The sequence below is a fragment of the Zootoca vivipara genome, chromosome 13 (assembly GCF_965207765.1).
Source record: "Zootoca vivipara chromosome 13, rZooViv2.hap1.1, whole genome shotgun sequence".
In the NCBI taxonomy this organism is placed as follows: Eukaryota; Metazoa; Chordata; class Lepidosauria; order Squamata; family Lacertidae; genus Zootoca; species Zootoca vivipara.
In genome coordinates this window covers 42797078-42809606 of record NC_142596.1, presented here as the reverse complement: position 1 = coordinate 42809606, position 12529 = coordinate 42797078, and the positions used below count along the sequence as shown (strand labels likewise).

The window sequence follows — 12529 nt, the reverse complement described above, 5'->3', positions numbered from 1 at the left end:
GGTAGCAAATCTGGGATGTTATTGACGCCACCTGTCACATTTCAGGACTTAACATGCTGCAAAGCGGCTTGCATAAGCAGCACATGAAGGATTTGTTTGTAGAGCTCTGCCTCACTGTGCCAGTACGACTGAGCTCCCTCCTTCCTTATTTGCCAATGTTGATGGACCCCTTGGTGTCTGCCTTGAATGGATCCCAGACGCTGGTCAGCCAGGGCCTGCGGACTCTGGAACTGTGTGTGGATAACCTACAGCCAGACTTCCTGTATGATCACATTCAACCTGTGCGGGCAGAGCTTATGCAGGTAAAGATGCAGTTATCAGAAGGGACCTTTAGAGGTCAGTGTTTGCTCAATTATCTGGGCTGCTTTGCTTTAGCCTTGGCCATCTCTTTGACGGTGATAGAACGCGGGAAGAAACTTGCCTATTAAATGGGGGTTGAGTCCTCTTTTCGACTTTCGTTTTATGTAATAGCAAAATGGCTGGCTAATGCAGGTATGTGTAAAATAATGCAGGTATGTGAGGTCCTGAAACTAAAGTGATACAGTCAAGCCTCGGCTCCCGGACACCTCCGTTTTGGAACATTTCGGCTCCCGAAAACCCGGAAGTAAATGTTCTGGTTTTCAAACATTTTTCGGAAGGCAAACGTCTGAGACGCCTTCCACGAGAGTGCAGGAGGCTTTTGCAGCCAATCAGAAGCACCATCTCAGTTGTCGATCATTTCAGAAGCCGAATGGGCTTCCGGAATGGATTACGTTCGACAATCGAGGTTTGACTGTATTGAACTATGTATTTGAGGTAGTTTGTGGGGAGTTTCACTTGTATTTTGAACCTTTCAAAGACTTTCTGTACATTTTTTCCAATTACTGTTTGTTGCTAAGTTTTACCCCCCCCCCCTCAAAGAATGAAAATGTAGGTTGATGTACCTTAGGAAAATGTTAACGTGAAATACTAATATTTGTCTTTTGCCCAAGGGTGGGAGACTAGAGAAAATCCTGAATTGTTTAGTCATGTTGATGTATAACAGGGATTATCTTTCTCCGTTTTTGTGTGTCTTCCCTCACTTTGCTGTGAAACGGATTTGAAAGTGTTCATGTTCATTTTTATTTGTTTTAATTGGGACCATAAGAAGCTGCCTTGGGAAGCTTTAATTGGGACCATAAGAAGTCAGATTGTTGGTCCATTGAGCTCAGTATTCTCCACTCTGACTAGCCATGGATCTCCAGGGTTAAAGACATGTGGTATTTCCAGCCCAGCCTGCAGATATTGAAAATTGAACCCTTTTTGCATGCAAAGCAGCTGCTCTGCCACGGCTCTTTCCCAAATTAATTAACAGTTAATTTAAAATATTTCTGTACTTTTGAGCAAATCTGAGTCCAGGGTGGCTTACAAAACATGTATACACCACAATTTTCCATAGTTCAAGGTGGCTTACAACATGAAAAGGATTCATAATTACAATGTAATGAAAGTAATCAGAAGCAATAAATAAAACATGAAAAACTACACAACCAAATTGGACAATTTCCACACAAAGTATAAACTAAAGATACAAAGAATTAATAACAGCAATATCCCAACTCTAGATGTTCAGCACTCCGCTTTTGCAGCCGAGTCAGCCAGGGCCCCACCCTCCCAGGGCTGGTGGGGAGCAGGTCTTCCAGGATTCACTGCCAAAATTAAAAAAGTACACCACATGGCCTTGTTTTGAACCAACATTGTTCTGAACTGCACGTGGATGTTTTAAAACTTTCCCCCCCAAGGCTTTGTGGCGGACACTGCGCAATCCAGCAGAGAACATTTCCCACGTTGCTTATCGTGTGCTTGGCAAATTTGGTGGAAGCAACAGAAAAATGCTGAAGGAGTCTCAGAAGTTGCAGTATGTCATGACGGAGATTCAAGGCCCCAGTATTACGGCGGAGTTCTCTGACTGCAAAGCATCGATCCAGCTCCCAATGGAGAAGGTAAGATTTAATATTTATGCCAATAGCAAAATAATTTCCTTTCCACAAATATTCTAGAAGGGCTTCTGCTGCAGCCTTTTCCAAATCGGTACTTTCCCAATGTTTTCCAATTGCAATTCCTATCATCCCTGACCTTTGACACTGCTGGGAGCAGTATTCCAAAGCATCAGGAAGGCTCCATGTTGCGGAAGTCTGTTCCATCGGCTGCCAACAACAGACCACTTACGCTAGAGAAATTCCTTAAGATCCTGTTGATGTCTATTGCAACCTTTGTGAAATGTGAAGTTGTTAAATGGAGCTTGCTTCTTAGAAATATGTTTAGGATTGTTGTATTAAGTCTGTGTAGGCTGCATGATGATGCCATTATACTTGAGACCTATCTAAAATCCATTGTTGCACAGGTGTGGAGTTTATGTCTGTAGCTCGTCTCTTTCTGCCATCATAGTGAAAACTTGGTTCACAAATGAAGGGCATTGTCAGATCTTGTAATGGTGGCGAGAGGAGAATCTTGCTGTGGTCTATAAAATTTCTGAATCTGTATTTAGGACATAGTAGACTAAGGCAATATGGGACGCGGGTTGCGCTGTGGTCTAAACCACTGAGCCTCTTGGGCTTGCCAATCAGAAGGTCTGTGGTTCGAATCCCTGCGACGGGGTGAGCTCCTGTTGCTCGGACCCAGCTCCTGCCAACCTAGCAGTTCGAAAGCATGTCAAAAACTGCAAGTAGATAAATAGGTACCGCTTTGGTGGGAAGGTAAACGGCATTTCCGTGCGCTGCTCTGGTTTCGGTGTTCTGTTGTGCCAGAAGCGGCTTAGTCATGCTGGCCACATGACCCGGAAAAAACTGTCTGCGGACAAACGCTGGCTTCCTCGGCCTGTAAAGCGAGATGAGCGCTGCAACCCCAGAGTCGTCTGCGACTGAACTTACCTGTCAGGGGTCCTTTACCTTTACCTTTTTTAGACTAAGGCAAACAATTTCGTATTTGTGTGTGTAGTGTTAGTTATTAAATACTTACTTGGTTTGAGCATTCTTGCAAATTAATCCAACAGAACCTGCCACTTAAATGATGGGTATATTTTAGTTTGCATATTTTTGTTATTGGGCTCGCATCCCGGCTGTGAACTCTTGAATCACTTACCAGCGTTTGGCAGGTCACGATGTCTAAGCTTTGATCCAATTTGGCTTCTTCTCTTCCTCGCCATCAATGCTTTTTATAAATAGGACTAATTATCCTGTTGTGCCAAGACAGGATATTTTCACCTCATTGTTGCCAGACAGTAAGTGAAACCTTTCTGGCTAAATTTCTCTCCCCCTTAGCGTTACATCTCTGCCGTTCTGAATCAGGGTGGATTTGATTTAAATCAATCTGATTTAAATCATGATTTAAATCACGATTTAAATCACTAGTCAGTAAGGCTTGATTTAAATCATAGTTTTCTACATAAAGACTAATTCTTGCTGGTATAACTTTAATATGCAAGTAGATGATGATTTTTAGAATAACAACTTTTCATATTAGTTTTTTATCCCCAGTTTAATGGGTTATTCATATTTGGACAACTTTACTGTTGTACTTAGGAAGGAGAAAAATAATCATTACCTTAATAATAACAATTTAAATAGATTTATTCAACTGAAATAATAACATTACAGCATATGTTATTTGCTTAAACAAACATCCATGTTTGTTAACTAATTTGGCTAAACAAAAATAAAATATATATATTTTAAGAAACTTAGACTGTCAGCCCAGCCTACACATGAAAAACTTAAATACTGTCCACTTCAAACAATCAGAAAAATATTGTTTCTATTCTATTCACTGAACTTCTTGAAACTTAGCACTGAAGGGGTTGTTTCTGTATTCATAGGTTTGTAGAACAATAGGATTAAGGTCTTTTTCTCAACTCTGTTCATGTTATAACATTTTTGCTGTGAAGAAGAGGCATGTGATCTCTGTTGAGTCAAATTCAGTTTTGAGAACTGCAAAAGTAAACCAAGCATCTGTGATAATATCTTGTAGGCAGAGAAACTGCCCAATAATCTTACAAAAACCTCTGGAAGAGCATGACATTGTGAATGGATTAATGGAATTTATTTACCCAAAAAATTAAACATATACAACCTTATTCTACATAATTAAAAATCTAATCTTTATTTCATGATGGAATAACCTTTGGATGGTAATATATTTTCCTCAAAAAGCATTTTATTTTAAAAAAATCCAATTTAAATCAAAAAAATCGATGTAAATCAAAAAAATCCGATTTAAATAAAAAAAATCCGATTTTTTTGATTTTTTTTAAAAAAACATTGATTTTTATCCACCCTGTTCTGAATTCAACTGCGCCATTATAGACTAGAAATCTGTCTTTGCATAGACAGCCATAAAATGAAAAGTGCTATTGATATGCCCATACTAAATAAAATTCCTGCCAGCTTTTTCGAGTTGAGTAGGAAGCAATCTCTGTTTACGCTATGCATTCACAGAGCTGGGAGTAAAAACAGTTGATCTCTCAAGAATTGGAATGAAGTGCCAGCAGAAGAAATCCATCTTTCGTGTTAACCTTGTATAGTGAGAGAAGTTCCACCTCAGTGGTCTGTGGAAAACTCATTGTTTTTTTTTTATTGAAAGGTTGTGTAGAAGAGGCAAGCGGCCAGTTTCATTCATGACTGGAAATACTATCCCCCCCCCCCCGCAAACAAGAATGGCTCGGTTGTTGTTGGGTGGGTGGGTGAGTGAGTGGGGAAGTCCTTAGCATTCAAAGGTCACTTTTATCTACATAATTTTATCTCCAGCATTTAAGCATGGATGATTGGATTTCCTTTCACAATCAGTTAGGCAATGAAATTTCTTATTTCATGGCTCTCAGATGAATTTTTCAGCTGGATTGCATTTGATCAATGTCCTATTCTGGGCACCTGCTTTCTTCATCTCTGAGCAAAAACATAACTTGTGTGTGCATGTGTATTAAACCAGAGAGTAAGTCAGGATGATAACTTTTATTGGGTTGCCTTGGGTCGGGCAAAACCAGGAGCCCTGGAGCTTCACAGAGCGGTTGCCGTGAAAGGACTCCTATAAATCGTCATTAAGTTGGTCCCAGGTTCCAAGATGCCGTTCCTGAGTCTCATTTATAGAGTGCTTTTTTTTGCTGTCGCGTATGAAAGTTTGAATTTCTTTATGAGATTGCTTAAAGCAGCATTTTGCCATTTACAGTGTGCAAAGTGCTTGGCTCACTTTAACTCTTCAGAGAAGGCTTGTAAGGGAACCATTTTAGAAAGCAAACCTTTGCCACACCTCAAGGAAGAGAGTGAAGCAAGTGCCACTGAAGTCAATGCAGAGTAGGAGGAAGGAGCAAATGTTCCTAACCTTCTAGATTCCTTTGTGGACCTTTCTTTACCTAAATAGAGAAAACAGCATTGTACCTTGTGTGTGTGTGTGTGTGTGTCTCAGTGACTTCAGATCTCAGATTTATGTTTAGTCTTGCTGGCTCAGATCAAAGGTCCTTCCAGGCATTTATGGGACAGACAAAAGAAAGCAGAGCGTGTAGTTAAACTATGAACCTTTCTCCCACAAAGTTGTGCCGCAACCCTGGATGCCTTTTAAAAGAGGATTAGACAAATCCATAGATGATAAGGCTATCAGTAGCTACCAGCCACTATGTTGATGCTCTTATCTCCACAGTCGGAGGCAGTAATGGTTCTGAATACCAGTTGCTGGAAACCGCAGGATTGGGGAGAGTGATCTTGCCGCGGGTCTTGCTTGAGGGTTTCCCATCTTGCATCTGGTTGCTCACCGTGAGAGCAGGATGCTGGATGCGCCATTGGCCTGCATCAGCAGGGCTTTTGTTACACTCTTAGGCAGGCATCCCCAAGCTTCGGCCCTCCAGATGTTTTGGACTACAATTCCCATCATCCCTGACCACTGGTCCTCTTAGCTAGGGATCATGGGAGTTGTAGGCCAAAACATCTGGAGGGCCGCAGTTTGAGGATGCCTGCTCTTAGGCAATCCACACTCACAGCATGAAGGTGATGCCCCTTGTGCACTGTTGCTCTCCAGCAGCTGATAATTCAAGCCATATACCGTACATCTTCTAAACTTGGGAATTCCATTTGCTTGTCAAATCTGCTGATAGCCTTCTAATTTGTCTAATCCTGTTTTAAACAAACAAAAAATGCTGAAGGGCATATGACTGTGATCAACAAGACATTGATAATGAGAAGAGTTTACAATAAAGTAGACAAAATATCATTACACTAGAAAAATGTACGTCCCAGCAAGGCTTACAGCGAGCCCTACAGTACAAAACATACTTTATTATTATATTATAATTATCGGTGCTATTTTTATTATTGCTTTGCCGAAGAAAGCTCTAAGCAGCTGAAACGTCAGCTGCTTAGAGCATTCTTCAGTGCAAGAATAATTCTTGTGCAGTATGGTTTGTCGCTGTGAAATGTATACTTTGCAAGTGTAATTATATTTATCAGTTGCTTAGAGCATCCTTCAGTAATTTTTGTGCTTTGTGGTTCACTGTAAGCCTTGCAAATGTATTCATTATTTTGTCTATTTTATTGTGTACTCTTCTCATTATCAACACATTGTAGTTCATAGTGCTGTGTTCCTCACCATTTTTTGTGGTTGCTACCTAGAACGGTGCCCTTGCATGTGATTTTGTAGTGTAACCCCCTCTTAAAGCTACTGAAGTCAGGGATTCCCAGACTGTGGTCTGCAGACCCTTCAGAATTCAAATTGTAATCCAATAAAATTCAATGTGCAAAACAAAGATGCAATAAAAATACAATTAAAAATAATAAACACTGGCACAGCACATTATAGTTTCTAGAACTGGCAGGGAGGGAAGAAAAGACTGTCAGCAATTTTCAAGTGGTCTGGGGGAGAAAATGTTTGGTGGCCACTAATTTAAGCCAGTGGGCATCACAAAAGCTCGTGCAATTTTTTGGCTAGGCAGCTTCAAAAATGCATCACTTTTTTGTTCTTACGGTTTGCTGAAGCAAATTATTTCCATTGTTTTAGGCCATCGAGACTGCCTTGGACTGCTTGAAGAGTGCGAACACAGAGCCATACTACCGGAGGCAGGCCTGGGAGGTGATCAAATGTTTCTTGGTGGCCATGATGAGCCTGGATGATAACAAGCATGCTTTGTATCAGCTTCTTGCCCATCCCAAGTAAGATTATTTTATGATGGCTTGCAAAATGAAGGTTGGCAGGCTGCGCCCAGTTCTTGGGGGTTGCATTCTGTCCATAAAGCACATAGGGTTGTCCCTTAAGTGAGTGTTACTTGGAGTAGACCATTTGAAATTAATGGGCCAACATTAGTCATGGTCATTAATTTCACTGGGTCTGTTCTGAGTTGGAATGACATTGTACACAACCAAACATGTTTGGTGACTTGGATGATTTGTAGTGTAACTGTACAGTGTTAAGAAAGAAGGAAATAAATGGGTGGGGAAAGAGATGACAAACCTGGATGCAGAAAGCACACGGGTTGCTGATGAGACACACTGATCAGGGGGCAATACCCTGGTCCTTCTCAGGTTCATGGCTGGGTGTCTTGCCATGCTTGCCAGAGGGTGGTAAATGGATCCCTGGTATATATCTTGAATCACTGTTAAAAGGAAAGAATAGACCCCCCCCCAATTCCCTGGAAGTGATAACACTTGCCCATGGAGGACTTAAATGGCAGCCAGGGACAGTGAACATCTTGCAGTGCATAGGAACCTATGCCTTGTACTGTCTTCACTGACTGGCAGCAGCACTCCAGGGTTTCAGGAAGTTTTCTCTCCTAGCCCTACCTGGAGATGCCAGGGAATGAACTTGGGGCCATCTGCATGCGAAACAGATGATCTCTAACTGAACTATGTTACTGAACACTTCTGCTTCATATGCAGTATTCCTTAAAACAGCCTTATGGAAAGCTCCACAACACTGTCCCATTATTATTATAAATAAGGGACTGAGGCTGAGATATATTCCATTTGTTGAGTTTGTGGTGGAGGCAAGATTTGGATGGGGGATTTCCTGGTTCGAAGCTCATTCTGTTAGGCGCTGAGCTTGCACTATTAGTAAACAGATTGATGTTTTCAATTGCAAAACTTGAGTTACTCAGGGAATTACTGTTCCTATTTAAAACCAGTTTCAGGCATTTAGATGATGCAGTAGACCAGGCACCCCCAAGCTGCGGCCCTCCAGATGTTTTGGCCTACAACTCCCATGATCCCTAGCTAACAGGACCATTGGTTGGGGAGGATGGGAATTGTAGTCCAAAACATCTGGAGGGCCGAAGTTTGGGGATGCCTGCAGTAGACATTTTGATAGTAAAATTTACTATCATGCAAGACTTCAGCTTGGTGCTCCCGTTAACCCTTTTGAGCTCTGGGTAAATGAACACAAACCCCCTGGCTGTATCCATACCATTTGGTTGCAAGCCTTGACACGTTTGCCATGGTTGTTTAAGAATCAGATTCAGGTGGCTAGCACCAGCTGTGGCCGGATCCTGATCCTAAGCTACAGTTCTACAGTTCTCCTGATGCTGAGCTACAGTTCTACGATTCCACGATTCTATGAGCTGCATTTCCTGAGTGCGACCTTGTGGCACAGGACACATTGGATGTGGTTTCAGATGAACTGCTCATCCCTCGATTAGAACAAAGTGTTCTCTCTCAGTTAAAGTAAAACTATAAAACTGTTGATTCGTTTTGCTTTTTGCAGCTTTACTGAGAAGTCGATTCCCAGCGTAATCATTTCCCATCGGTACAAAGCCCAGGACACACCTGCCCGTAAGACGTTTGAGCAGGCGTTGACAGGGGCGTTCATGTCGGCAGTGATCAAAGACTTGCGTCCCAGCGCTCTTCCATTTGTAGCCAGCTTAATTCGGCATTACACCATGGTGGCAGTTGCCCAGCAGTGCGGTAAGTAAATGTTGGGCCAGCCATCCCCAACCTGGTGCCCTCCAGATGTTGTTGGACTACAGCTCCCATCAGCCCTAGCCAGAACAACCTCTGGAGGGCAGCAGGTTGGTGACTCTTTAACAAGAAACCAGGAGTAAAAGCACTACAGGTTTTTTTTCAGGCGAAGATATCATTCTTTTTCAGGTCATTAAGTGCACGTTGTTGATACCTGGTTTTAAATAGTTTTTGTGAATGGTGCCATTCACCATTCACTCTTTTGTATGCTGTCTGAAATTGTCGTGATAAATGGCAGTTAAGAGGAATAGAGTGGTACCTCCGGTTACGAACGGGATCCGTTCCAGAGGCCCGGCTGTATCCCGAAAACTTTGTAATGGAGGCGCCCTTCTGCGCATGCACACAGCGTGCAGAGCGCTTCTGCGCATGCGCGCAGGGCGAAATCCGGAAGTATACACTTCTGGGTTTGCTGCAGCCGTAACCCAAAGATTCCGTAACCTGGAGGTTACGCAACACGGGGTACCACTGTACATATTTTTTTGGGTGGGTGGGGAGGTCTATGACAGTAACAGTTTATGATATTTAGGTATGGTGTGGAGGAAGTAGACGGAACGGAATCCTCCACTTCTTTGCCATCAAAGAACTTGGGCTCACCCAATGAAATTGACTGCAGATTTGGGATGGGCAAGATAAAGGGCTTCTTTGCACCATGTGGGATTGATTTGTGGAATTCACTGCCACAAGATATGGCAGAGGCCAATGGCATCAATGGCTTTAAAAGGTATTTTCCCAGCCTGGCAACAAATCTTGGCCACAATGGCTAAGTTGGTCCTCCTTGGTCATATGTAGTATATCCCTGGGCAGCAGTCGCCAATGCCGTCACTCATTCCTTGTGGGCTTCCTGGAAGCATTTGGTTATACCCGTGGTCCGGGGAGATCAGGACACTGAACCAGGTGGACCTCCTTTGTTCTGACCCAGCAGGGCTGCTCTTTCCTTCTCATCTAATTGAAGCCTCTTTGTTTTCTGCTTCCTCCTCTTCCCTGCCTTTCTATAAATCCCAGGTCCATTCTTGCTTCAGTGTTACCAGGTTGGAAGCCAGCCCAGCACGGCCATGTTCCACAGTGAAGAAAATGGATCCAAAGGCATGGATCCCTTGGTGCTTATTGATGCCATCGCCATCTGCATGGCGTACGAGGAGAAAGAGCTCTGCAAAATTGGAGAAGTGGCGCTAGCTGTGATATTTGATGTTGCCAGTATCATCCTGGGATCGAAGGAAAGGGTAACGAAGCTCACTTCCAACTTTGCAGATGCGATCTTGCTTTGAACAACCCAGCCCCTTGCTGACTGATGCACATTTGCTTGGTTCTTTCCTTAACCTTCTAGGCTTGCCAGCTTCCCTTGTTCTCGTACATCGTGGAGCGGCTGTGCGCTTGTTGCTATGAACAAGCCTGGTACGCGAAGCTCGGGGGAGTGGTGTCCATCAAATTTCTCATGGAGCGGCTGCCTCTCATTTGGGTTCTCCAGAATCAACAGACTTTCCTGAAGGCACTGCTGTTTGTCATGATGGACCTAACAGGAGAGGTATTTAACACTCATATCAATTATAGGAAGCTGCTTGGACCAATGGTTGGTCCATCTAGTCCACTATTGCCTGCATTGACTGGTAGTAGCTCTCCATAGTAACTTTTCCTGGTGTACTTAAGAGTTGCTGGAGATTGAGCCCCGGACCTTCAGCATGTAGAGCTCTATGACTGAGTTTTGTTTCCTGTCCAGATGGCTTATCGCCTGCCTTTTTTCACAATTGCATTGAGCTTCTCTAATGATACTTCTCACTGAAAACTGGTGGAGAACTTGGAGGTTCTTACACAGATGCTTAGGAGTTGTATGATTTTTATCATGAAGGACACGGTAGATTCATCTGGCTCGTTCTCAGTAGGCATTCCCCGTGAGTGAAGTCAGCATCATTCCTGTTTCACAGGTGTGTTGGGCCTGAGATTGCTTGACCAGCACTATGCAGGGATGTGATACTGGCCCCCGTTTAACCACAGTTAAGATATCAGACACGGGCACTTTCTTCTGTCTTGGGAATCACATTTCTGTCTCTTACCTTCGCCACTGTTAAGGGATATATTGCATTATTGTTAACCATGATTAAAAGCTAAAAAGGAGTTGAAGTCAGCCTTAACCCGTGCCTTCAAAATCTGGTTAAATGGAAAGGTTGGTCAGCCTTTGTGTCCCTCATCAGGGTTCAAAGAAGGCGAGAGGGAATGGTACTCCAGTGAGGAAAGAGATTTTACGAATCCAGTTTAAAACTGGAGCACCGAATCTGCTGCATGTGGACCTGCCTTTTTCTCTTTCAACTTTGTATGTGTAATTACTGTTTTTGGTTGCATGGAAAACTAGGGAAGCGTTCAGTTGCCAAATAGCAGAGTTTCAGTGTGACTAAATGTGGGGAAGAAAAACAGCATGGAATTGGATAAGCAAGACTTAAAGATAACTGAATTTCACTGAGTGAGGCTTTGTCATGTGCTCTGCATCCAGACACTTTCACTTTACTGATGAGGTGTGCTTTGAAATCTCACCTTGGAAACATTAAACCACCAATTCATTCTGGCTTTGGAAATGTATCTGTGTAGCCAGCACAAGCTGCTATCATTGGCTCTCTGTCCAGTGCCAGTCTGACCCCCCCCCCCTGCCTGGTGCTACTGTTGTCTGCCTGGCATGGTTGCTTCCTGTTTCTCTTGTCACTGCCTCCTCCTTCCTGTCTGTTTATCTGGCAGCAGTGGGCAGTGGTGCTTATTAGTGGAGCCAGATTGGCGCTTGGCTCCGTTCTGCAGGAGTGGCTGCCATGTTAAGATGTTGGGTATTGCATCTTGGTGAATTTAACATGGTAGCTGTGGAGTAGAGCTAAGTACCAGCTCGCCTCCCGTAATAATAGCATCATGGGCACAATCTCCCATCATTATACAATGCCCGCGACAAATAGCAGATGCTGGGTAAACATAACTGCAGGCAGGAGGGGAACTGGGATTTATTGACTGGTGGTGGCAGCAAACAGCTGTGCTGCACCGTGGCTCTGACAGTGTCAAGGGTGGTGGTCCTGATGGCGATGGGCCCTTTGAGAAAGTGGGTGGCCACACTGGCCCTCTGTGTAAAGTTTCCAATCCATGTTCAAGCAGGAATGTTCTTGCAAGCTGGTCACTTCACTGTTGAATTTGGTACTCCGGTGTTGCTCATTAGTTTGCGTTGGCAACACACTGACACTTCTGCAACCTGCATAGGTTTCGAACGGAGCAGTTGCTATGGCCAAAACCACTCTGGAACAGCTCCTGATCAGGTGTGCAACGCCTCTGAAAGATGAAGAGAAAACAGAAGACATCCTCTCGGCCCAGGAAAAGTCTTTCCATCACGTGACCCACGACCTGGTGCGAGAGGTGACTTCTCCAAACTCCACTGTAAGGAAGCAAGCGATGCACTCCTTGCAGGTGCTTGCCCAAGTCACGGGGAAGAGCGTCACTGTGATCATGGAGCCGCATAAAGAGGTGAGGCAGCCTGTTAACGTTTAATTGTCTGTGACCTGATTGACACATGCAGCAGGCTGAGATAGCAGTGTGAACTGTACCACTGCAATCTGCTGGTGAGC

The 12529-nt window shown here is 43.6% G+C and overlaps 1 protein-coding gene across 3 annotated transcripts in view; it reads left to right on the top strand.

The window, feature by feature from the left end:
• TRRAP (transformation/transcription domain associated protein) overlaps positions 1–12529 on the top strand; it is a 157927-nt gene that overhangs the window by 20558 nt on the left and 124840 nt on the right. For all 3 annotated transcript variants that reach the window (XM_035131728.3, XM_035131726.3, XM_088657252.1), the window contains exons 20-26: positions 46–302; positions 1761–1961; positions 6997–7148; positions 8692–8891; positions 9948–10165; positions 10270–10467; positions 12168–12428. In XM_035131728.3, coding sequence (XP_034987619.2) covers positions 46–302; positions 1761–1961; positions 6997–7148; positions 8692–8891; positions 9948–10165; positions 10270–10467; positions 12168–12428 — 1487 coding nt within the window. The remainder of the gene's footprint in view (positions 1–45; positions 303–1760; positions 1962–6996; positions 7149–8691; positions 8892–9947; positions 10166–10269; positions 10468–12167; positions 12429–12529) is intronic.